The sequence below is a fragment of the Antechinus flavipes genome, chromosome 6 (assembly GCF_016432865.1).
Source record: "Antechinus flavipes isolate AdamAnt ecotype Samford, QLD, Australia chromosome 6, AdamAnt_v2, whole genome shotgun sequence".
Classification (NCBI taxonomy): domain Eukaryota; kingdom Metazoa; phylum Chordata; class Mammalia; order Dasyuromorphia; family Dasyuridae; genus Antechinus; species Antechinus flavipes.
This window is the reverse complement of record NC_067403.1, coordinates 185,343,568-185,365,320: the sequence shown is the minus strand read 5'-3', so window position 1 is coordinate 185,365,320 and position 21,753 is coordinate 185,343,568. Positions and strand designations below refer to the sequence as shown.

The window sequence follows — 21,753 nt, the reverse complement described above, 5'->3', positions numbered from 1 at the left end:
CTATAGATCACACCCACAGACTCACTTCTTCAATACTATTTTGTGAACAGAAGTAGGAAGAGAAAGGAGCTCAGAAAAAAGATCATGAGTCCAAATCTGGCTTCAGACACGTCCTAGCTATGTGACCTTGGGCTAATTACTTAATTGTGTTTGCCTCAGTTTCCTCATCTATAAAATGAGCTGGAGAAGGAAATGGCAAACCCCAAATGAAATAACATTACAACAACAAAGAGGATGTGATTGGAGGGGGAAAAAGGAGGATTTTGTAACTTCTGAGGTCCCTCTTATTTAGAAAATTCTGTATATGCTGGTGATATACTTTTAGAAGGTCATGAAAATGAAAGCCAAGTTTGGGCAGCTCCTTGCACCAAGCTGGCAAGGCTTTGAGTATGATCCAAAGATAGATCCGTCTCCATTATCAGAAGACCGGTGAGCCAAGAACCAAAAGACTTTTCAATCAGTGTCTAACAAACTCTGAGGCACCAGGGAATATACACTCTGCCAATGTAAGGAAACTCCAAGGATATGAAATCATAAATCTAACGAGAAAAGGCTCAGGAAAAATGGGACTTAAATTCATTGACTGATCCAGGACCATGCAGCAAAGAAAGGTAGAAATGGAATTGGATGAACTCAAGTCTTTCCTCTCCAGGTTTCCCCACAAACCTCGAAGGAGGAATTAGGTCTGGAACACAATAGGGTTTCCACCTGTTCCCCATCTTTGGTCAACATAGAAATCAAGTCATTGTTTATTCAGACTGGCATATAAAGATTGAAATTTCTAGCAGAAGAGACATCTTCCCTTATGGTTTCCTCCATGCCCTAATACCATGTGACATCATGGCTTTCCTTCCCAACTTGGCTAACATTTACATTTCTCCGGGAATCTGTGATAAGCCAAGTTTTATTAAAGGAATAAGGAAAGAAAAGTAAACATAGATTTGTTTAAAACTAAGCTGTCATTGCCTGCTATCAAATGTTCAGGAGGAATTATTTTTAAACTACTTTTAATGACTTGGAAGGGAGGAGGAGGAGGGATTTTGTGCCTTGGGAAGTGCATTTATTCCCCAAGGCATCTACTGGAGAACTGAGGGGCCTGGGGGAGGCACTAGGAAAAAAACTGACCCAGGCTGTTCCTGGCCAAGAAAATCTGGGGCACTGGGAGCTGTTCTGGGTGACTTCTCCTGGCTGGATGCCAGAAGCCAGGGAATTACTTTATACACTGTAAGTCTAGGGCATCTGGTCAAGATCCTGTACTTAATACACGAATCACAAATTATTCTGTTCACACTTGAAAGAAAGAAAAAAATTAGGTTTTGTTTTTTAAAAAGATAAAAGTGTGCTAGTCATAAAACCCTCCTTTTGTCCTAACCTCCTACTCATCTTTCACAGGCAAATTTCTAGAAAAAAAATTGTTGCTTTTTTTAGTCACATTGCCTCCATGTTGTCATCTTCTCTCCTCAAATCTTTATAATTGGGCTTCTGACCTCATCACTGAATTGAAATTGCCATCTTCAAAGTTACCCATGATACCTTTCTCAATAACCAAATCTAAAGACTTTTTTTTAATGACATTTAGAACATGTGATTCATATATTGCAGTATGGAAGAGTTTTTACAAAAAGTTCACCAGAAAAGTAATTGTAGGGTATGATCAGAAAGAGAACAGTGAGGAAAAAGAAATACTCTTCTTATCAGCCAATTGCATTGGGGGGACATGAAAGATGGTACATTTAGTACTAGAAGGAATGGCCAAGAACAGCACCTTCTGCAAAAGTCAAGTTTTCATGATTGCAAGAAAATTAAATATGAGAGGAAGACACCTAATATGAAAAGCAGTTAACAATAAAATGAGTATTCTATGAGACCCAATGGAAGGGCAGAGCAGAGTAGAATAGCAACAATAGAGGGACAGAATTAACAGAAATAGAAATGAGGGTGCAGGGAGTGGTAGCAGGAAAAAGGAACTTCTTCCTAGACAGGCTATAACTAAATAACAAGGATTTGGGATGGAATAATAATATTTCACATTACTGTATTTTTATCCCTGGGCATGTTTAAACATAAAGAGACCTCTCTCTACTTAGATTGGTTTGGTGTGATACTTGTGATGCAAATCAGGCCATTTATATTTCTGCAGCAATTTCTATTATGAGTCATTTTTTCCTTAATATAGTTACTTTTAGGGAATATCAAATTATGTTTTGAAGACCTTTCTTAAGCCCTTGATTTTTTTCCTCCTGTCCTCCTGGTCTCTTCCTTGCCTTCTTATCTTAGCAGAAAATTCAGGAGTCCCTATTCAGCCAATCAATAAGCATTTAATAAGCACCTCCTATGTGCTTCATAGTACATTGTACTAAGTTCTGGAGATAGAAAAAGAGGCAAAAGATAGTCCATGTTCTCACTTCATTGTCACTGACATCAATCTGATCTTCATGATGGCTCCAAGTAGAGCCAACTTTACAAGCCTCTGCTGCCACCTTCACCAGCTCTTAGATTCCCTGGGGGCAGTTCTATCATACCCCCCAGAGCATGAGCACAGAATGAATCATTCAACCACTCAGTGACCAAAGTCCAGTTGACCTGGACAGAAAAGTCCCCCTTTATATCATCACCTTGGCTGGCATTTCCTTATCCTGGTTGTTCCTTCCTCCCTCAAGACACAGACAATGGGCTGGGTATTTAGGGGATTTTGAGTAAAAATGTCTGTATGGCTTAACAATCACAATACAATTAGCCAAGGGTCCACCCTCAAACTCACAGGATAGCAAACCATCTCCAAGGGCTAGCCATAGACTCGAGCAGTGAGAATGCAATTAGCAAACATCAGAAGTCTAAGAAAGCTGGTAGGAGACGGAAGAGAAAGATGGGGAGTCCAAGGCTTCTCTATCCCTTTAAATCATGTTTCCTAAATGACCTCTTTTTAGTTATAATCCTCTGTGTGTGTGTTACAGTGTGAGTGTGTTGTATTTCTCAGTCTTGAATAAGTCACTGAAAACCATTGGTAAAGAAAGAACAGAAAATAAAAGGGCATCCATCTATAAAATGGAGATTTTTTAAAAAAAAATGTTCTCAAAATCCTCCTCTAACATGTCATCAAGATGTGATGGTGACCTAGGTTCCTGAAGGCTGTGCAAGTTCTGGCAGGGTCCACCATGCTACATGGAAGTGCTAGGTGAGTTTACTATGCCAGAAAAGCTTCAAGGAGTGTCTACAATGATCTGTGTCTTCCTTCCTATGGACCAGCCTGATTAAGAACAGAGGTGAACCACTGATGATAACTCTTGACTACCATGCCCATCTGCAAAATAAAGGAAATGTACTATGGGGATTTTTTTTAAAGCCTTGACTATAGACCTAGCTGAGGTTTGGGGTCTGTGTCAATCTCAAAAAAATAGTCATTCTCTTAACTGAGGCAAAGAATAGTCAATTGCCAGTTTGGCAAAGATGGAAGTCTCAGATCAGTGAGCAAGGCAAAAAGGAAGGGCCAGAAACGGGTAGCTCCCTATTTAACCTGCAAGAAAGTAGGAAACAAATCTCAGGAGTATGAGCAAGAGTGAAAAAGTAGATTTTCGTCAGCTCTCGGGGGGCATGGAGGTCTCTAGTCTCAGATCAGCTGATAATGGAAGAAAATAAGAACAATTGCGTTGGACTGGGATATTAGCTCTGCTATGTATCAGTACCACCAGTTGTTAGCATCTGAGATGACATACAAGTTTTCTATTTTTATGTAAAAGTTCCCATTTAGGGCACCCATTAGAAATACTTCAATTTTTGAGTTTCTAGGGATTCTAGAATGGGAGCAGCCAAATTGGAAAGGGCTTTTTATACTAAGTAGAAGATTATCTATGTGATCCTGGAGGTCTTAAGGAGCCACAGTTTGAATATTTGCTGGCAGCTGCATGGAGGGTGCACTTGAGTGGGAAAACTATGAGGTAGGAAAAGCAATGAGCAGGCTATTGCAAGAGATAATAAGAATGTGGCTCCAAACAATCTTTGCAGTCTTATATAATACCCTCCTCTGGTCCAGTCAAATTAATCTGTTCCTCACACAGCACTCCTATCTTTTTTCTTCATGCTTTTGAAATGGCCATCCTATTCTTGAAATGCATTCCTTTCTCACCTCTGCCTCAGAACCCCTCACTTCCTTCAAAAATTAGTTTAATTGTGAAATTAAAGAATTTGGAACTCTGCCCAAAGGATTATAAAACTGTACATACCCTTTGCCCCAGCAGTGCCATTAGTGGGTGTATCCCAAGGAAATCTTAAAGGAGAGAAAAGGACTTGTAGCAGCTCTTTTTGTGGTGGCAAAGAATTGGAAAATGAATAGATGCCCATCAATTGAGGAATTGCTAAATAAGTTATGGCGTATGAAAGTAATGGAATATTATTGTTCTTTAAAAATGAACAAGATAATTTTAGAAAGGTTTGGAAATATTTATATGAACTGATACTGAGCAAAACAAGCAGAATTAGGAATACACTGTACACAGTAATACAGTACAAGTATATAGTAAATACATATTATAACAGCAAGATTGAGCGAGGATCAACTATAAAAGATTCTTCCCAGTGGTTCAGTGGTCCAAAGAAATTCCAATAAACATTGGAGAGAAAATGTCATCTGCAACCAAACAATGTAAATCAATACATGCTATGTTCATTTTTTACCCTTTTTCTAATGTTTTTTTTTCCTCTTGTAGTTTTTCCCTTTGATTCTGATTTTTCTCTCCCAACATAATTCATAAAGAAATGTATTTCTAAAAATGAATGTACATGTAAAACCAAAAAAAAAAAACAATAATAAAATAAAATAAAATTTCCCTAAAAAAAGAATTAACTCAATCTTCTACATAAAGGCCTTGATCCTTCAAACTAACAATGTCTCTGCTTCATTAGTTTCTTATTTAGCAAATATTTTTGGTACATCTATATACATTTCATCCTCTTCCACCTCCCCCATGGAAGCTCATTGAAAACAAAAACTTCTATTTTCATCAATGCATGTGCCTAGTGTCTAGCATAGAGCAGATGCTTAACATGATGGTTTCCCTAGAAAAATCCAGGGAAAAAAAGTAAATAGGGCAATAGCTTCAGTAAAGTAGTAAAATTCAGAAAAATAACCAATATTTATTATTAACATAACAATATAATATTGTTAATATAACATAATATGTTAATATAACAATAACAAAATCCAGGTGGAAATAATACAAAGGAAAATAAACCACAAAATATAAAGGAACCAATCTACCAAGGCATATTCAAGACATAAAATATAATCACAAAATACTATTTAAAGAAATAATAATTTTTTCTATAAATATATAAAGAAGTAATTACTTGAAGGGATAATCATTGGCCAAGATTGGGTTGCACCAATATAAATAATAATGATACTACTTAAATTAATTTATTAACTGAATGCTATACCAATTTACACAGTAAATACTCCCCTATTGTGGAGGGGTGGATACTACATAGTAATAATAATAATATTGAGTTGGAAGAGATAAAGATTTAAACTCTGAAATGAAATGAGATAAAACTTTCAGATTTAAAATTATATTATAATGAGGAAGGAATTATAATACTGTAATCAAGAAGCCCTGAGCTACCTCAGATACTGACTGTGTGACCCTGAACAAGTCATTTAATCTGTTACTACTTGAGATTCATTATGTGTAAAATAGTTCTAACTCTTCCAGTTGTTGTGAAAATACATGAGAAAACATCTACAAAGGGTTTTGCAAATCTTAAAGCACTATATAAATACTCAATTTCATTATTACACTAAAACAATAATCACCAAATTATTTAGTCGTAATTAAAAGTAAAAAAGAAGATCAATGGAGCAGAATAGAAACAGAGAATCAGAAACAATTAAAATTAATGGCCAGCTGTTCAATAAACCAGATAATAAAGATTACTTGGAGAAGTACTCTATCTGACAAAAGCTACAGAGGAAGTCAGAAGAAAACGAATAGGAGAAGAGAGAGGAGAGCTTGGTTTCTGACAGTTCACGCTTTGTCCAAACATTAAACGTTAACCTTGAGAATTTCTAAAGATACTCAAGAGAATATTCCTTAGACTCTGAAGATGACTCCATTAGAAGAGCTTTTAAAAAATAGATCAATAGCAATATCACTAGACTACACATCCAACTTCCCATTTCTCACTTGTCACTGCTACTTCCAATCAGACTATTAACTCTTCAGAACAGTTGGGGCAGTGTCTTCTATTTCTCTTTCTGTGAACACAAATAGTGCTTAATAAATATCTAATGAATTTTAATTTGTAATCTTCCTATGCTCAAATACTCCCTCAACATCCAATATCTAGTCCCATCTTTATATATTGTCACCCAATAAAGTTGAGTGACTTAAATGAAAAAAATAAATTAGAAGAGAATAAGATTTTTTTTAACATTTATGATTAACAGGAAATTCCTAATCAATCAAGTATTGAGACAATTATAAAAGATAAAATAATTTCAGTTACATGAAACTGAAGCTTTTGCACTAACAAAATTCATGCAACTAAGATAATGAAATATATTTTCAAGTGGGAAAAATGTTTGCTTCCAATGTTTCTTTTATGGATCTGATATCCCAGATATAGCAAGTTAACACAAATAATACAAGACAAAGTAATTTCCCATTGGATAAGTAGTCAGAGGCAGTTAGATGGTAAAGTGGTTAAAGTACCCAGCATGGAGTCAGGAAGACCCGAGTTTAAATCCAACTTCAGATACTAACTGTGTGACCTTGGGCAAGTCACTTAACCATGTTTGCCTTTGTTTCCTCATCTGTAAAATGAGTTGGAGAAGAAAATGGCAAATCACTTCAGTATCTTTGCCAAGAAAATCTTAAAAGGAGTCACAAAGACTCAGACATGACTGAAAACGATTAAACATGAGGTCAAAAGATATGAAAAAAAAAAAACAGTTCTCAAAAGAATCATAAACTATTAATAACTATCTGAAAGCCTGTTCCAAATTACCAGTTAGAGGAGAATGCAAATCAAAACAACTATTAGATTTAAGTCAAAGTTAAAAGAACTGAAAAAAGACAGGCACACAAATACACTGTAGAACTGCAGACTGGAATTGATCTAATCCCAAATGCTTCTAAAAAGCAATTTGGAATTCTGCTTAAATGAAGCGGGCTAAAATGTCCATATCCTTTAGCCCAGAAATTCTGGGGATAATCAGAAAAAAGGGTTCAATAGTTGCCAAAATTCACAGCAATATTTTTTGAGGTAGCAAATGACTGGAAACAAAGGATCTTTGTTTCCAGTCATTTGCTACCTCAAATGTAGTAAGTCAATTGACAATTAAACTAAATGTGATATATAAAAGTAAATAAATTAATCTGCATTTCCAGAAATTATGATTACAAACAATTCAGAAAAGCATGAACTGGTAGGAAATGAACCAAGGAAACCCCCCCCCCCACATACACACACATACTAGCTTCAATAAATAGCTTAAACCAAGAAAAAAATGAAATTGAATGCTATGTAATTATAATGACCACAGTTGGCCCAAGAGAGGACTAAGGGATATATCTGGAAATGAAACCAGTGTAAGAAGGAAAGATATCAAAAACCTTTTTATAAAAGAAAACAGAAGTCTCGGTGCTGGTGGTGATTGGGCAATGGTATTATTTCTAATCCAGAGTGCAAATAACACCCAGCTCAAGGTATAAGGCAAGGAACCCCTATAATAGTGTCCTTATCACTCACTGGCTACGTCAACCATCTCTGCCATCACTGATTAGCAAGATTCTTGCTAGAGTTCAGGTACAGGGACTGATCATAGGTTTCAGTTTTTATGCAAAGAAAAATAATTTTGCTTTCACTGAAGCCCCAGATCACCAGGGGCTGGAGGAGGGGGAAGGGAACACTGACATTGAAGTCTCTGAGCAGAGGAGCCGAGGAAGGAGGAAGAAAGAAGGCTCATTCCTTTTCTCCCTGAATGAATTGGAGAGAAGCAACCAGAAAGGGCAGCCTCTTTGGGATCAATGATGTAAGGCTACATGATCTAGTGTTATAGACAGAGCAAGAAAGAACTTTGTAAATCATCAATGCCCTCCTTGTACCAAGGAAAACCTGAATGGTTAAGTAGCTTGTCCACTAAACCCAAAGGTTTTCCTTTCTTTGCCTATGGGGCCCTGGCTGTTCATTGTATTCTAATACAGAAATTTTATTTTATTTAAAAAATAATAATACCTTTTTTTTTCAAAATACATGCAAAATCAGTTTTCAACATCCACCTTTGCAAAGCCTTGTAATACAAAAATTTTAAAGGCCCAAAGAGTCAACATAAAGCTCTATTCTTCCAAATATAGGAGACATGATAGATGGAACTCCAGGAAAGACAATGATTTTTTTTTTTTTTTTGCTCCCCTCCCGCATTGGCTGGCAGCAACAATCATATTATCCAGAGAATGGAGAAACAATAAAGAGCTTTGAAGAGGAAGCTGGAGCCATTAGGGAGTTTGGAAGAGAAAAAGAACAAAAAAACATTCTAGATACTGATCAGGGAAAGGCTGGCACCTTGGGAGATCTAGAAGGAAAGGAGAGAAGAGGAAGAAGGAGAGGAAAAGGAATGTCATGAGGGAGGGAGACAGCGGGGAAAGAGGGAAGGGAAAGGAGAAAGGGAGCAAGAGAGGGAGAGAGGGGGAGAGAAGGAGAGGGGAGAAGGAAGGACAAAGGGAGGGAGGTGGAGGGGAAGGAGAGGAGGAAAGAGGAAAAGAGGGAGGAGAAGAGGGAAGGAGAAAAGAAAAGAGGAGGGAGAGGGAACAAGAGAACACACATGTACATTACCCACCCACTTTGAATGAGGAGAGAAAGCACTGGGGTTACAAAAGCCAAATTAAAAAACTCAGCCCTGCCCTCAGGAAGCTGATAGTCTACAAGGACAATATAACATGTAGCGATAAATCTGGATATGATAACTTGAGGACAGACCACTTCACCAACTAGCTGCATCAAAAAGTCTTCCTACTGAAGGGGCAATGGAGAGGTACAGATGAACAGGTAGCGCAGTACAGAGGAGGGCACTCCGGCTCTGAGAGAGGACCAAGGTTCAGGTCCAGCTCTGGGCACTGACTACCTGCATGACCACAATCAAGCCTCTTCCCTGAATGTCAGTTTCTCTGTAAAATGGAAGGTTGAATTAAATGGCCCCTGGGGTCCCTCCTGACTTGGTATGGAGGATCTCGAGTCTGTTGTGATCCAAGAGAACATGCATTCCAAGAACGGGGCAAGGTCTGTGCCAAAGAGCAGAGGCAGGAGATGGGCCAGACAACAGCAAAGCAGTTCAGTTTGGCTGATCACAGGGTCTAGAAAAGCAGAAGCCAGATTGTGAAAGTATTTAAAGATCTCCAAGAGCAGTTTGCATTTAAGCCCAGAGGCAATGGAGAGCCTAAAATCATTAGAGCATAAAATTAGAATGAGAAGGGATGATACACATCAACTTTTCCAGTCTGCTCATATCTTTATGTCTCTTTCTCACTTCATCAACCTCCATGGGTTTCAGGCAATGTCCTCAGTTCCAGTTCCACATCATCAATCACCTCCTGGACATTTTGAATTGGTCCCACAATTCAACGTGTCTTGAACTGGGGTCTTCCTACCAAGATGCCTGTCTGGCCCATTTCTACTCCTGAAGTTCACACCTGACTAAATGATGTAGCAATCCAAAGCTATAATAAGAGGAGTATACTACACCAAAAATGCACAAAAAGCTAGTCAGCTAATGTTAGCAGGGTTCTTTTTTTCTTTTAGTTAATTTTTGTGTGTGTATGTGTGTGTGTACAGAGGTAGAGAAGTAGAGAGATTTTAGAGAGAGAGGCAAAAGTGATGCCAAAAAAGAAGGCCATTCAGATATTTTTAAGAGGAGTAAAATTCAGAAAGGAGCATAGACCAACAAGGCAATTTTGAAAATAACATGTAGAAACTAATCCAGACTCTTTATTTTTAAATCAAGCAGTGGAAAATAAAGATTTAAGGTTTCCTACAAATTCCTCTTTATGTGGGGAGATGCTCCTTTGAGTAGGTGTGTGTTTCAGTTCAAATTAAAAACCAATGAATCAACAGGCATTTTATTATATGCTCGCTATTTTCCAGGCATAGTGCTAAGCCCCTGAGATACAAGGAAAAACCCCAAAATGTTTGAGAACTCAAGATCTTCCCTTTTCCCCTCCTTTCCCAACTTTCCTTTTTTCTGTTGAGCACACTACCATCCTTCCAGTCACCCAAAATCCTGTTCTCAATATTGTCAACTTATTACTTTCCCTCACCCCCATATCCACAGAGTTGTCAAATTTTGTTTCCATCCTCACATCTCTCCCATTCATCATCTTCTCTGTTCTGACATTGCCATTGCCCTGGTTCAGGACCTCAACTTCAATAGTCTACAGGTGAATTTTCTGGCCTCAAGATTCTCTCCACCTCAGTTCATCTTCTGATCAGTTGTCAAATTCATTTTCCAAAAGAACAAGTCTGACCAAGTCACAGCCACCCTACATACACACACACACACACTCAATAAACTTCAGAGGGATTCCCTCTTATCTCTAGGATCAGATATAAAATCTTCTGTTTGGCTTTTAAAGCTCTGGATAACCTGGCCTCCTCCTAACTTTCCAGGTATGTCACACTTTTTCCCACTCCTAAATCAACAACTCTGGTCTCCATGCTGTTCTTGGAGCATGACACTCTATCTCCCAACTATTCCTTGGGACTGAATATTATCCACAGTCGGCAGTCTCCCTCTCTATCTGCACAGCCTAGATTATTTCCCACTCCACCTTCTGCAAGAGGTTCCAGTCCTCTCCACTGTTGGTACCTTCTCTTTAAGATTGCTTTCTATTCCAACTCTGTATCTTGTATGCACAAAGTTATTCATCCATTGTCTCCGCTATTAGAATGTAAGCTCCTTGTAGGCAGAAACTATGTTTTTACCTTTTTTGTATCTGCAACAGTTAGCACAGTGACTGACATAGAGTAAACATTTAATAAATGTTTGTTGACTTAGTGACTAAGTTATCCATGGGAGAACCAAGGCAGGAATCCAACTAGATGGGCTGAAATCAGCTCCTTTGGAGAATGTTCTCACCTCCAGTAGATTCCTGATGCTTCACAAGCAATATCAATTTCAGACTCCCTGCTCCCAGTCTTTCTGAGCTGATGAAGCTTTAAGGTCCTTCTTACATGCACTAATGAACAAAGCACTAACACGTCCAGGGGAATGGAAAAATTCCCTTTCAAAAATTAAATTAAGATGTATTAGGCAACCTTTGTCCAATCTAACCAAACAAGACACCTATACACATCTACAAACACACCCTTCCTCAGCCTCTTATTCCCAAGAGACAGTCCTGCAATGGGGTCACCTTGGGATAGAGCTGTTTCTGTTCCTGAAACCCCATACCCACTCTTCCTGCTCAATAGGACTCCTTTCAAAGAAGCTGCTGAAATTCAACCAGGACTAGGTGAATGAGGACAGAAGAGGCAAGCAGATAAAGCTGCCCAACTCCTCCTGACTTCCTTTAAGTATAAGACTCAGCCTTGGAAAAAAAAGCTTGCCTTCTTACTAAATCAGTCAGGCCAACTTCATCATTACAGGACAAACCCACCAATCAGCAAGCCTTTATTAAGTGACTACTGTGGCCATAAGCCCCTCAAAAAGTTTACATTCCAAGAAGAGCAAAGGCAACGTATGGGGCAGTGGTGAAGTCAGGGAGAGGCTTTGGTTTCCAGAGTCTCAGAGATCAGTGATACAATCCTCATTCCAATTAAAGCATTGATTTAAGGATAATTCCTCAGATGAGATGAGGTGGGAATAGGGTTGGAGGAAGATGGTGGGGGGAGGGCATCGAGATCACAGAAGATGGAAATATCTTCAAAGATAGTTAACATATCCTCCCATTTTACAGATGAGAAATGTGAGATCATAGGATCATAGAAACAAAGCTGGCAGGGATCTCAAAGGGCATCTAGTGCAACTGCTTCATTTTATAGAGCAGGAAATTGAAGTCTGAAGAAATAATGTGATTTTCCATAGGTGCTTCCTATGGAAGTCCTTTCCCATCTGTCTACTCATTAGTGCTCTCCTCTCCCCTTCTTACCTAGACAATATCTTGGCACTATACTCCCCGGGTAGAAGCAAGCTCCTTGAGGCTTGGATACCCCAAGGGTTCAGCACAGGGCGGCCCAGAATTGTCACTCCATAAATGCTTGTTTATTAATTAGTGAATAGATTGACAGATAAGGGGCTTGGACAGGCTGGAGTTAAGGGCCCTCCCTTTCTTCCAGCTCTGAGGCCTGGAATAGCAGGTAGTCCTGAATTTAGGGTTGACTGAAGTAAGAAAGAGAGATTAATTTAAAAATGAAACAGAAAAGACAATGAAGGGATATGCAGGAGGGAGGGTCCCAAGCACTGCCAGGTGGGAGCAGGGCTGCTGTGATCATGTGAGCCTTGGGCTGTTCATTCAGAGCCCTCTTAGGGCCCCAGAGACCCAGATCCCTCAAGGCATTCCTGAAGGCTGCAGTTCCCTGGCCTTTGCCCACTAGTTAAACAATAACTAATTCCCTGAGGCAAAATCAATCTATATCTCAGAGTAATCTAGGGCGGCCTGGCACAGACAACCCAAGAACCTGATCCCCTTCCTCTGGCAGAGAGGGGAGATTTACATCCTGCTTAGGAGTTAGAACCCAAGAATCCCCATCTTCCCCGGGAGCTGGCAGAGGTCTGGCTCCAGTCTAGATCTAGGGCTGCCACCATGGCTGGAGAGGGGAGCTGAAGTTGTTTCAAGGCCTTTACTCCCAGATGCCTGGTGAAGGAGGATGGGAAGGAGGGACGGGGGCCTACCCCCTCTCCATCCCGTGGTGCAGGTGGCATTCAAGGCTTTCCTTCTCCACCACCACCATCACCACCACCCTTGTCCAGAGAGGGCACTTCTAGAGCTGCTCTGTCCGCTTGCAGTCAGGGTCAAAGAGACAGAGCAGAAACAGGCCGAGGCAGCAAGCAAGGGGACGCAAAGAGAGATGGACCACGGGAGGGATGGACCACGGGATGGATCACGGGAAGGATGCAGGGAGCAGTAAAGGATCAAAGAAGGGCAGGGCGGACAGAAGATGGCCCGGAGGACACTGAGGGAGGCAGGTAGGGCACGCGGCAGCGGAGCCATGGGCGCGGTCAAGACATCCACCCATTCCCCCTCCAAACATCCCTTCTCCTCTCCCCGTCCCTCTGGGGACGCTCTTGGGGGCAGCGACCAGCCTCCGGACGCAGGCGCTCCGAGGGATCGAACCCAAGCGCCTGGCACCGGACACAGAGGGTGGCACCTGTCCCTGGAGGGCGTGGCGTCAGTCCCGTGCCAGGAAAGATAATGGCTCGGGCCCCCTCCCTCCTTCCCAAGCCCGCATCCCCCTTGCCGTTGTAGCCCCACCTTGGGCGTGCGGATGTGCTCCATGCTGCTGCTAGGTGGGTGGCCTCCGGGAGCCCGTGCGTCGGGTGCTGGGCTGCAGCCACCTGCGCCTCCTGCCAGCCAGGAGGGGGAGGGGAAGGGGCCCTGGGCAAGCTGGATGCCGGCAGGCAGGAGGGCGGACGAAGGGGCTTGTGCGCGTGCGCAGGCAGCGGGGGGGGCGGGGGCGGGGTGGTCCTCCTCTCCACCCAGCCATTCTCCCTTCCTCCCGGCCCCGCCCCGATCTCAAAGGATGCTCAGCCTCCAGGTGCGCTGTGGTCCGGCTGCCTGGCGGGGGCGGAGCAGAAGGATCCTGGAGCCTCCGCACCTCAGCCTCCTCCAGGCCCTCCTCCTTCCTCTTCGGCATCCCCATCCCCAGATCCTGCAGGGAAGCTGGAGACAGAAAGATGCCCTTGTGGTCCAAGCTGGGGCCGTGCCAGTGCCAGGCTCCTGGCCAGGCCGGAGTTGTTCTGCGCAAGAAGCCAGCGTGACCACATCTCGCCACCTGCAACCATCTTCCCCACACAGGGACTGTGGCTGGGAAGGGCTATTGCCCAAGTCCATCCGGTCTAAGGTAGTGAATAGAGACTATTTTCTGCTCTCTGATGTGGGGTACAGGAACCATAGGAGTCACCCTTCCTAGAAAAATTCTTCGTGGATTATGATAAATGAAATTTGGGAATGAATGAAATGGCTAATTAGTCCAACGTGTCTTAAATGGGAATGTTTAAAGAGATTCCTTTTCCCTTCCACCATTCTCTGCTTGAGGACTTCCAGTGTGAGGGCTACTCATTAACTCCAGAGGCTGTTCCACTGAGTGACAGACAGCCCTCATTATTCGGATGTTTTTATCTAGGAGGAGCTAAACTACTTTCTGGTAACAGAATCATGGGAGAATAGGTTTATAGTTGGAAGGTACCTCGAGATCATTCAGTCCCAGTTTCAATTTACAGATAGAGAAACTTAGGCCTAAAGAAGCAAAGGTTCTTGTTCAGAGAGTCAGTCAATCAACAAACATTTATCAAGAACTTGCTATCTGCCAGACGTGCTAAATTCTGGGTATAAAAGAAGACAAAACCTTAGTCCTTAACTTCAGAGAGTTGACATTTTAATTGGGGAGAGAAAATATCTGCGTTTGTACAAAGCATACAAAATATATATGGGAGTTCTCAGCCCAAAGCACTAGAAGTGGGAGGGAAGGAGAGTCACATAGTTGATAAGCAATTCAAACTCGGATCTCCCTCCCACAGCTACATTAGCATTTTACCTGCCTTGTCATAGTTAGAACTGATTAGAAGTTGCTGATTGATGCAATTGATGGAACATGGGGTTTGGAATCAAGAAGACTTTATTCAAATCCAGCTTAGATACTTACTAGTGTGACCCTGAGAAAATCACTTACTTTCAGTTTCCTCAGCTGTAAAATGGGAATAATAGCAGCACCCATCTCCCACCTCCTTATTGTGAGGATGAAATGAGATATTTGCAAATGCACAGTTCCTTGCACAAAGTAAGCACTTATTAAATGCTTGTTTTCTTCATTAAGAGGTTGCAGTCCACTGGAACCATTAGAATATTTTTACATAAGAAATAGCTACCACACGCCAATTCTTTTCTCTGGAAGCTGATTTTTAAAAAATATATTTTTACATTGATCTCTGCTTCATTTGCTCTAATAGATTTTCCCCATCTTTCTAGCTTATCAAGATCTGTTTGGATCCCGATTCTGTCACTCACCTCCTCTGTCCCCATACTCACTGTGAACTTGTTCTGAAAATGTAAGTGCTGGTATTTGGTGCTGACCCTTTTTTTCTTCTTAAAATATTTATTGATATTTTCAGTTTTTACATCTCTCCTATTTCCAGTTATATCTTTCTTCCATCTCCTACTTGGTAAGTTATTCATCTCTTGTGACAAAAAATAAAAAAGAATACAAAATCAAGTCAGCAAAATCAACTTACACATCATCTGTGTCTAACAGTATATGCAATATTTCACACCCATAGTCTCCCATCTTTGGAATGAAATGGGGGAGCTATATTTTCCTTCTTTTTTTTTTTTTTTTGCAGAGTCAAGCTTGGCCATTATAATAGTACAGGATTCAGGTTCTTTTTTATTTTTATTCTTTCTATTTTTGCTCATTATTATAGTTATGCATGTATTTCCTGATTTTGCTTTCTTTATTCTGAATCGGTTCATATAAATCTTCCTATGACTCTCTGAATTCTTCAGAATCATCATTTTAACAATAATGATGGCAGCAGAATATAATAGAAAGAACCTTAGGTCTGGAGCCAAGTCAATAAACATTTATTAAGAACTTACTATGTTCCAGGCACTGTCCTTAGTACTGAGGATACAAAGAAAGATAATCTCTGAACTCAATGACTTTACAATCTAATGAAAGAGATGATACATTTCCAAAAGATTGGGGGAAGATGCCCAGGCTGGGGCATGATGAAGTCCTACAATTGGGTGGAAAATGAGATGGTTGCCCTGGCAACATTCTTAAATGGAGAGTATAGAAGACTCTCTCCCATATTCATCCTCCATCTCCCCCAGTCAGAGGGAAGAAGAAGCCCAAGGTCAGGGGCTGCTAGAGAGTTATGAGTTTCTGAGTTGGTATAATAATAAAATAATAATTTAATAATACATTGTGCAGGAAGGTGAGTTTCTGGAAATTATAATGAAGTCCAGAAGCAGTTAGGTGGGAAATGAGGAATCTGGGATCAAATCCCAACTTATGACATTTACAACCAGTTTGAGTTTGGGCAAATTGCTTAATTTCCATGGATCTCAGTTTCTTCATCTCTAAAATGAGGATGTTAGACTTGTCTGTGGGATCTTTTCAACACTATACATATGATTCTAGTATTTATTACATTTGTAATACTATAATATGTAGTATTCTCCAATTAATAGGCATTTTCTTTTTTCCAGCTTTTGAATGCCACAGAGAAAAGTTATCATTTTAAAGAGACCACTTTGCTACCAACACACTCCTGTGCTATCTATAGTTTGCTTTCTGTCTTTTACACCTTTGGCATGTGAGTTTATGTCATGTACTAAAGTATCTCTTTCATATATGACTAATGTGGTTGCAGAAAGGGGCAGGAGAAAGAACCTTTGAATAAAGGGGAGAGAGCAGAAGATAAAATACATACATATAGAAACCAGTTCTTGGGCAAAATATGAAAGAGAGACAGACTGTTAAAAGGACCACACAGAGAATTATCCCTCTCATGAATGTCGTAAGAGAACCTGTTTGAAGGTAGAGAAATAACTGAGGCAATGATGACTGCAAGACCTTATTATGGTGCCCCAGCATATGACTGTTTTTTAAAGTCTTAAAGGTTATAAGTAACACAAGTATAAAACCAATTAACTATTTGGAAACCATGGGAAGATTAGATAAGGTCCATAACTGTCAGAAAGGTGGATTTCTAGTTGACTTCTAGCAATCTGAGAGTTTAAGTAGTAACTTTATGATGATGAATCTTCTCTGAATATCTCATATCTGCAGGTATGACAGGCTGAGATGCATGAACCTACCCAGAAAGTGGGACTGGATGTGGCCACATAGATATCAAGGGATGCTACACCAAGGATTGAGAAAAAAAGGCTATAATGAATGGATGCCCATCAATTGGAGAATGGTTGAGTAAATTGTGGTATATGAATGTTATGGAATATTATTGTTCTGTAAGAAATGACCAGCAGGATGAATACAGAGAGGACTGGCGAGACTTACATGAACTGATGCTAAGTGAAATGAGCAGAACCAGGAGATCATTATACACTTCGACAACGATATTGTATGAGGATGTATTCTGATGGAAGTGGATTTCTCTGACAAAGAGACTTAACTGAGTTTCAATTGATAAATGATGGACAGAAGCAGCTACACCCAAAGAAAGAACACTGGGAAACGAATGTGAACTATTTGCATTTTTGTTTTTCTTCCCAGGTTATTTATACCTTCTGAATCCAATTCTCCCTGTGCAACAAGAGAACTGTTCGGTTCTGCAAACGTATATTGTATCTAGGATATACTGTAACCTATTCAACATGTAAAGGACTGCTTGCCATCTAGGGGAAGAGGTGGAGGGAGGGAGAGGAAAAATCGGAACAGAAACGAGTGCAAGGGATAATGTTGTAAAAAAAATTACCCTGGCATGGATTCTGTCAATATAAAGTAATTATTAAATAAAAATTTTAAAAAAGAGAAAAAAAGGCTATAGACATTATAGACATACAAAAACAACTATGGATAACACAGAACTTTGCAAATTGTCAGTAGGATACCTCTATATTTGTAAACAAGCACCATTATTCAGTCAAGCAAGTCTAAATTAGTTCATATACAATGGCATTGGGAAATGGGAAAACAGCATCATTCTGAGAGGTCTCATCAGCCTTGAGACTCCACCTCATCATGCCCTCTGTTCTTCTAATATTCTTCTAATAGAGCCATGACCTCTTAGAACGCCAATGTAGGAGGGAGCTTAGCTGAGAAGATCTCATTTCTTACCCAACTGCACTACCCAGGACTTCTCTAACTTTTCCACTCTGCCCCTGCATCAGGCACCTTCCCCACCCCCTTTTTCTGCTTCTTTTTGTATGTTGCCTTCCCCCATCACATTATAAGTTTCTTGAGAAGAGGCTCTGTCTTTGGTTTTTGTTTGTTTTTGTTTTTTTGTATTTGAATCTTCAGTGCTCAGTACAGTGCCTGGAACATAACAGGTGTTCAATAAATGTTTAGAGATAGGTCTTCAAAATTTCTACCAATAATTTTTCCATAGGCACAAAGAAGGAGATCTTGAAAGATAGAGGTGCACCAAGAGCAAAAATTTCTGTATGTTTTTTTTTACTCATACTGAATATGTTTTTACTATATTTACTCTGGGTTCTCTGGTTAGCTTTTAAAGCTCTTCGCAACCTGACCCCAACCTATATTTCTAACTTTATGGGACATTTCTCTCCTTTGACATTCTTCTGGTACCCATCTGTGATTCTATGATATTGAAAACTATGCAGAAACACACAAAAAGGAGAAACAAGGTCTCCTTAGGTAATTCAATTTCTGCTCGTGGATCAGCTTTATAGTTGGCAAGGAATGCACTTGCCAATTAAAGGTAATGAAGCAGATTGCTTCCTCTTGTTGAGAGGCAGAAAGACCTCCCTAAATAAATTAACTCTAATCCTCAGGAAGTCCTGTGGAACAAACCAGAGAAATGAAGAGTCATTTTGTCCCAGGAACAAGTTTAGCCAAGAAAGGTAACCAAAAGCGGACAGAAAAATGCAGGAAGGGAGGTCGAGAGAACTTTGTAGTAATTTATGAGTGTGCTACATTTGTGCTTGTGCCAGGACCAAGGTGCACTTGCATGTGGGCAAAGGGCAAGTTGATTCCTGTCCCAGAGGAGCCCACTGAAAACTTGGAAGAACTCATCTCTGTGTTCTGAGTTATAAGGAGAAAAGAAAGTCCATATGGCATTGATCTCAAAGCCAAGGAGACTTGGATTCAGATCTCACCTTTGACATATTTAACTTCTCATGTCCTAGCCTGGATCCGGCCTTCCACCCCCTGGCCTCTGGGTCAGGCTTGGATCCAAGACCACCCACCTCTCTCCCCCAAGGGTCTGCCCCTGAGCATTAGGTCAGCCTTAGATCCAGGCCACCCACATGTTGGCCTCTGTCTTTACCCCAGAGCCTTCCCAAGGAGCCCTTTGTCAGCCTCAGATCTCGGCCACCCACCTGCTGATGTCTGTCTTTATGCCAGGGCCTTTTCCACTCTTTCCAAGGAAAAACCATTCTGGAGCAGTCCCAGTTCCCATCACCAGTTCATGCCTCTTGCCCAGAGTTCCCTAGGCAATGCTTCCTCCTGCTGTGACTTGAACCTCCCTCCTTGTCCCATAAGAATATCACCATTTGCTGCAAGGGTGGGTCTTGTGGGATAGCTCTGAATACTCTACTCACCTGGCTCCCCCAACAGAATTCTCTCTAGCCTCTGATCTTCTGCCTGGATACATTTATTCCTCAATAGCCCCAGCCAATTGGTTCCAAACCCCTGGTTATTTTTATTTTATATTTTATACAACCCCCACAATTCTCTTTCTTACCCCTATTTCCTTGTATCAACTCCCTCGATGCCCCACTTCAGGTATTTTGGAGAAGACAGGATTCAGTGGGATCCCTTTGCTTTGGCAAGGAAAAGCCCCCACCCAACATCCAATTATGTGCTTGTTGGCTACAGAGAGATAAGTCCCCGTCTTTAATGAACTAATGAGGGAAGAAAACATCCAAAAGGAAGCTAAAAAGGTGAGGAGGGAGGGAGGTGGTTCACCAGGGATATCTGCCACAGGGAATGATGCTTATGAAGTTGAAACCAAGCAGAGCAGCTGAGGGGAAATTAAGTTAACTGGAAAATTCTAAGTCTTCTATATTCAGAAGGCAGAAGCAACTAAGGATTTATGGATTTGGTTTGTGCATAGTTATTTGCATCTTATTTCCTCCATTAGAATGTGAGCTCCTTGAAAGCAGGTGCTATTTTTGCCTTTTAAAATGGTCTCCGTGCCAGACATATAGTGAACATTTGATAAATGTTTGTGGGTCGACTTACTCTCAGTCTTTAGGTAGCATTCCAAGACTAAGAGATTTAGAGAAGGTGCCGATCTGCATTGGTAGAGGGAGTTTCCTCAACTGGTGGCTCCCTATAGCAACGAAATCATGGGCTGCAGAGACTCAGGAAAGCATCACCGCCCAAGGCCCCAGACCAAGGGCACGGGCAGGTGAGAGTTTGTGCAGGAATGGCAAGAGGGAAGAAGGACAGGGTGGGTGGGCAGGTGAGCTGGAAGAGACAGCCGCTTGTTTGTACACAAAAAGGGCAGGGCGTGCTCTTCAAGAGCCTCCAATCCAGCCTGTGACCAGACTCTCTCAAGACCTGGCTGCCAGCTCCTAGTTCTTCTAGTAACTTTGATAGGGGCACTCCAAAAGCATCAGTAAGGGGGAGGAAGTATTGGGCAAAAGCTGAGGATGTAGGAGGCATGAATGGTGATCTTTTTACAACGCTCCATGACCAGGAAATCAGAAGAGACAGGCAGCCTGCCTGATTGACAGATTTGGAAGGCTACATATTGGTTAGGAAGATGGCATCTGGGAAGCTTTGGATGGAAGGAAGCCAAATTCAAATTGAGAAGTATTTACATATTACTCACACAGCATTATGTAAGAGGAAAGAACATTAGTATCTACTATGTGCCAGGGACTGTGAGAAGTGCTTTATATATATTACCTCAATTGATTCTCACAGTTACCCTACAAGGCAGGTGCTGATTCCAACTTCAACACTATGCTCTGGATCCCCTACAATCTCATGCTAGGTGCTAGGACTGCAGAACTAAAACAGACCAAGCCCTGAAGAAACAGACATTGTATTGGCAAAGCAACACGTGGGCAAATAAGTGAGGGTTAGGCATCTGGGGAGAGAACCCTAACAAATGAGAGGAGCAGAAGAGGTTCTGGCAGTGCAGCAGGCTCTGGTTCGATTGCCTGTCTAAGGTCCACTCCAGCACTGCCCATCCCCATGAGCCTCTGGTTCCTGCAGCTCAAGGCTTAGCCCAGGACTTCCTCAGGGCTCCTCTTGGCTTTCTGAGTACTGTCAGTGCCCCACTTGTAAGCACTTGATATATGCTTCTTGATCAACTCATAAACTACTGCCTTTGCCTCTCTCTCCTGTCTTGCACTAAGCAAGCAATGAAAATGCCTTTATTAATTGCTTACTGTATGCCAGGCACTGTGCTTGCCTCAGTGCATATGTTAGCTCACCCACAGGATTATTAGTAGTAGGCAGAAGATAACCAGGATGAAGGAAGGAGATGGACAAATTACTCTGGGAAAGTTAAAGAGGGAGAAATCATTTGTGGAGAAGGATGATCTACAAGTCAGAGAAGTTGGCTCTCTTTTTCTCTAATTCTTATGAAAATAGATATCTGGGATTCTAACTCAGTTTTTAAAAAGGTACAGCCAGTCAATAAATATTAAAGGCCTACAGTCAGGCACTGTACTGACCCCCGCAGATGCAAAGAAAGGTGAAAGATGAAGATGACAGAAAAAAATAATGACGAATGTTGGAGGGAATGTGGGAAAACTGGGACACTGATACATTGTTGGTGGAGTTGTGAACGAATCCAACCATTCTGGACAGTAGTTTGTAACTGTGCCTAAAAGGCTATCAAACTGTGCATATCCTTTGATCCAGCAGTTGTTACTACTGCACTTA

General features: G+C 41.1%; 2 protein-coding genes across 5 annotated transcripts in view; one reads left to right on the top strand and one right to left on the bottom strand.

Moving 5' to 3' along the window:
• Window positions 1–13,604, bottom strand: part of MTMR7 (myotubularin related protein 7) — a 95,630-nt gene extending 82,026 nt beyond the window's left edge. Inside the window, exon 1 of the mRNA XM_051965461.1 lies at window positions 13,461–13,604. Within this exon, the coding sequence (XP_051821421.1) occupies window positions 13,461–13,484 (24 nt within the window). The 5' untranslated portion in view covers window positions 13,485–13,604. The remainder of the gene's footprint in view (window positions 1–13,460) is intronic.
• Window positions 12,706–18,103, top strand: LOC127540672 (uncharacterized). Of its 4 annotated transcripts, none has more exons than XR_007948263.1 (4): window positions 12,706–13,174; window positions 15,174–15,253; window positions 16,416–16,522; window positions 16,999–18,103. XR_007948263.1 is itself a non-coding variant. In XM_051965467.1 (3 exons), the coding sequence occupies exons 1-3, from the start codon at window positions 13,597–13,599 to the stop codon at window positions 17,138–17,140; spliced, it is 702 nt and encodes a 233-aa protein (XP_051821427.1). In that variant the 3' UTR covers window positions 17,141–18,103. The 4 variants fall into 4 exon arrangements, 2 of the variants coding, with proteins under 2 accessions (XP_051821427.1, XP_051821428.1); XR_007948262.1 differs by lacking the exon at window positions 12,706–13,174 and adding an exon at window positions 13,739–14,049; XM_051965467.1 differs by lacking the exons at window positions 12,706–13,174; window positions 15,174–15,253 and adding an exon at window positions 13,597–14,049.
• The last annotated feature ends 3,650 nt before the right edge of the window (window positions 18,104–21,753 follow it).

What these genes read in the sequence shown, in the direction of transcription:
- LOC127540672 (XM_051965467.1), top strand. Translation starts at nt 13,597, where the DNA reads ATGCCGGCAGGCAGGAGGGCGGACGAAGGGGCTTGTGCGCGTGCGCAG. An exon ending in CCAAGTCCATCCGGTCTAAG is followed by an intron (nt 14,050 to 16,415) that starts GTAGTGAATAGA and finishes TCTTTTTTCCAG; the next exon opens with CTTTTGAATGCCACAGAGAA. An exon ending in GTCTTTTACACCTTTGGCAT is followed by an intron (nt 16,523 to 16,998) that starts GTGAGTTTATGT and finishes TCATATCTGCAG; the next exon opens with GTATGACAGGCTGAGATGCA.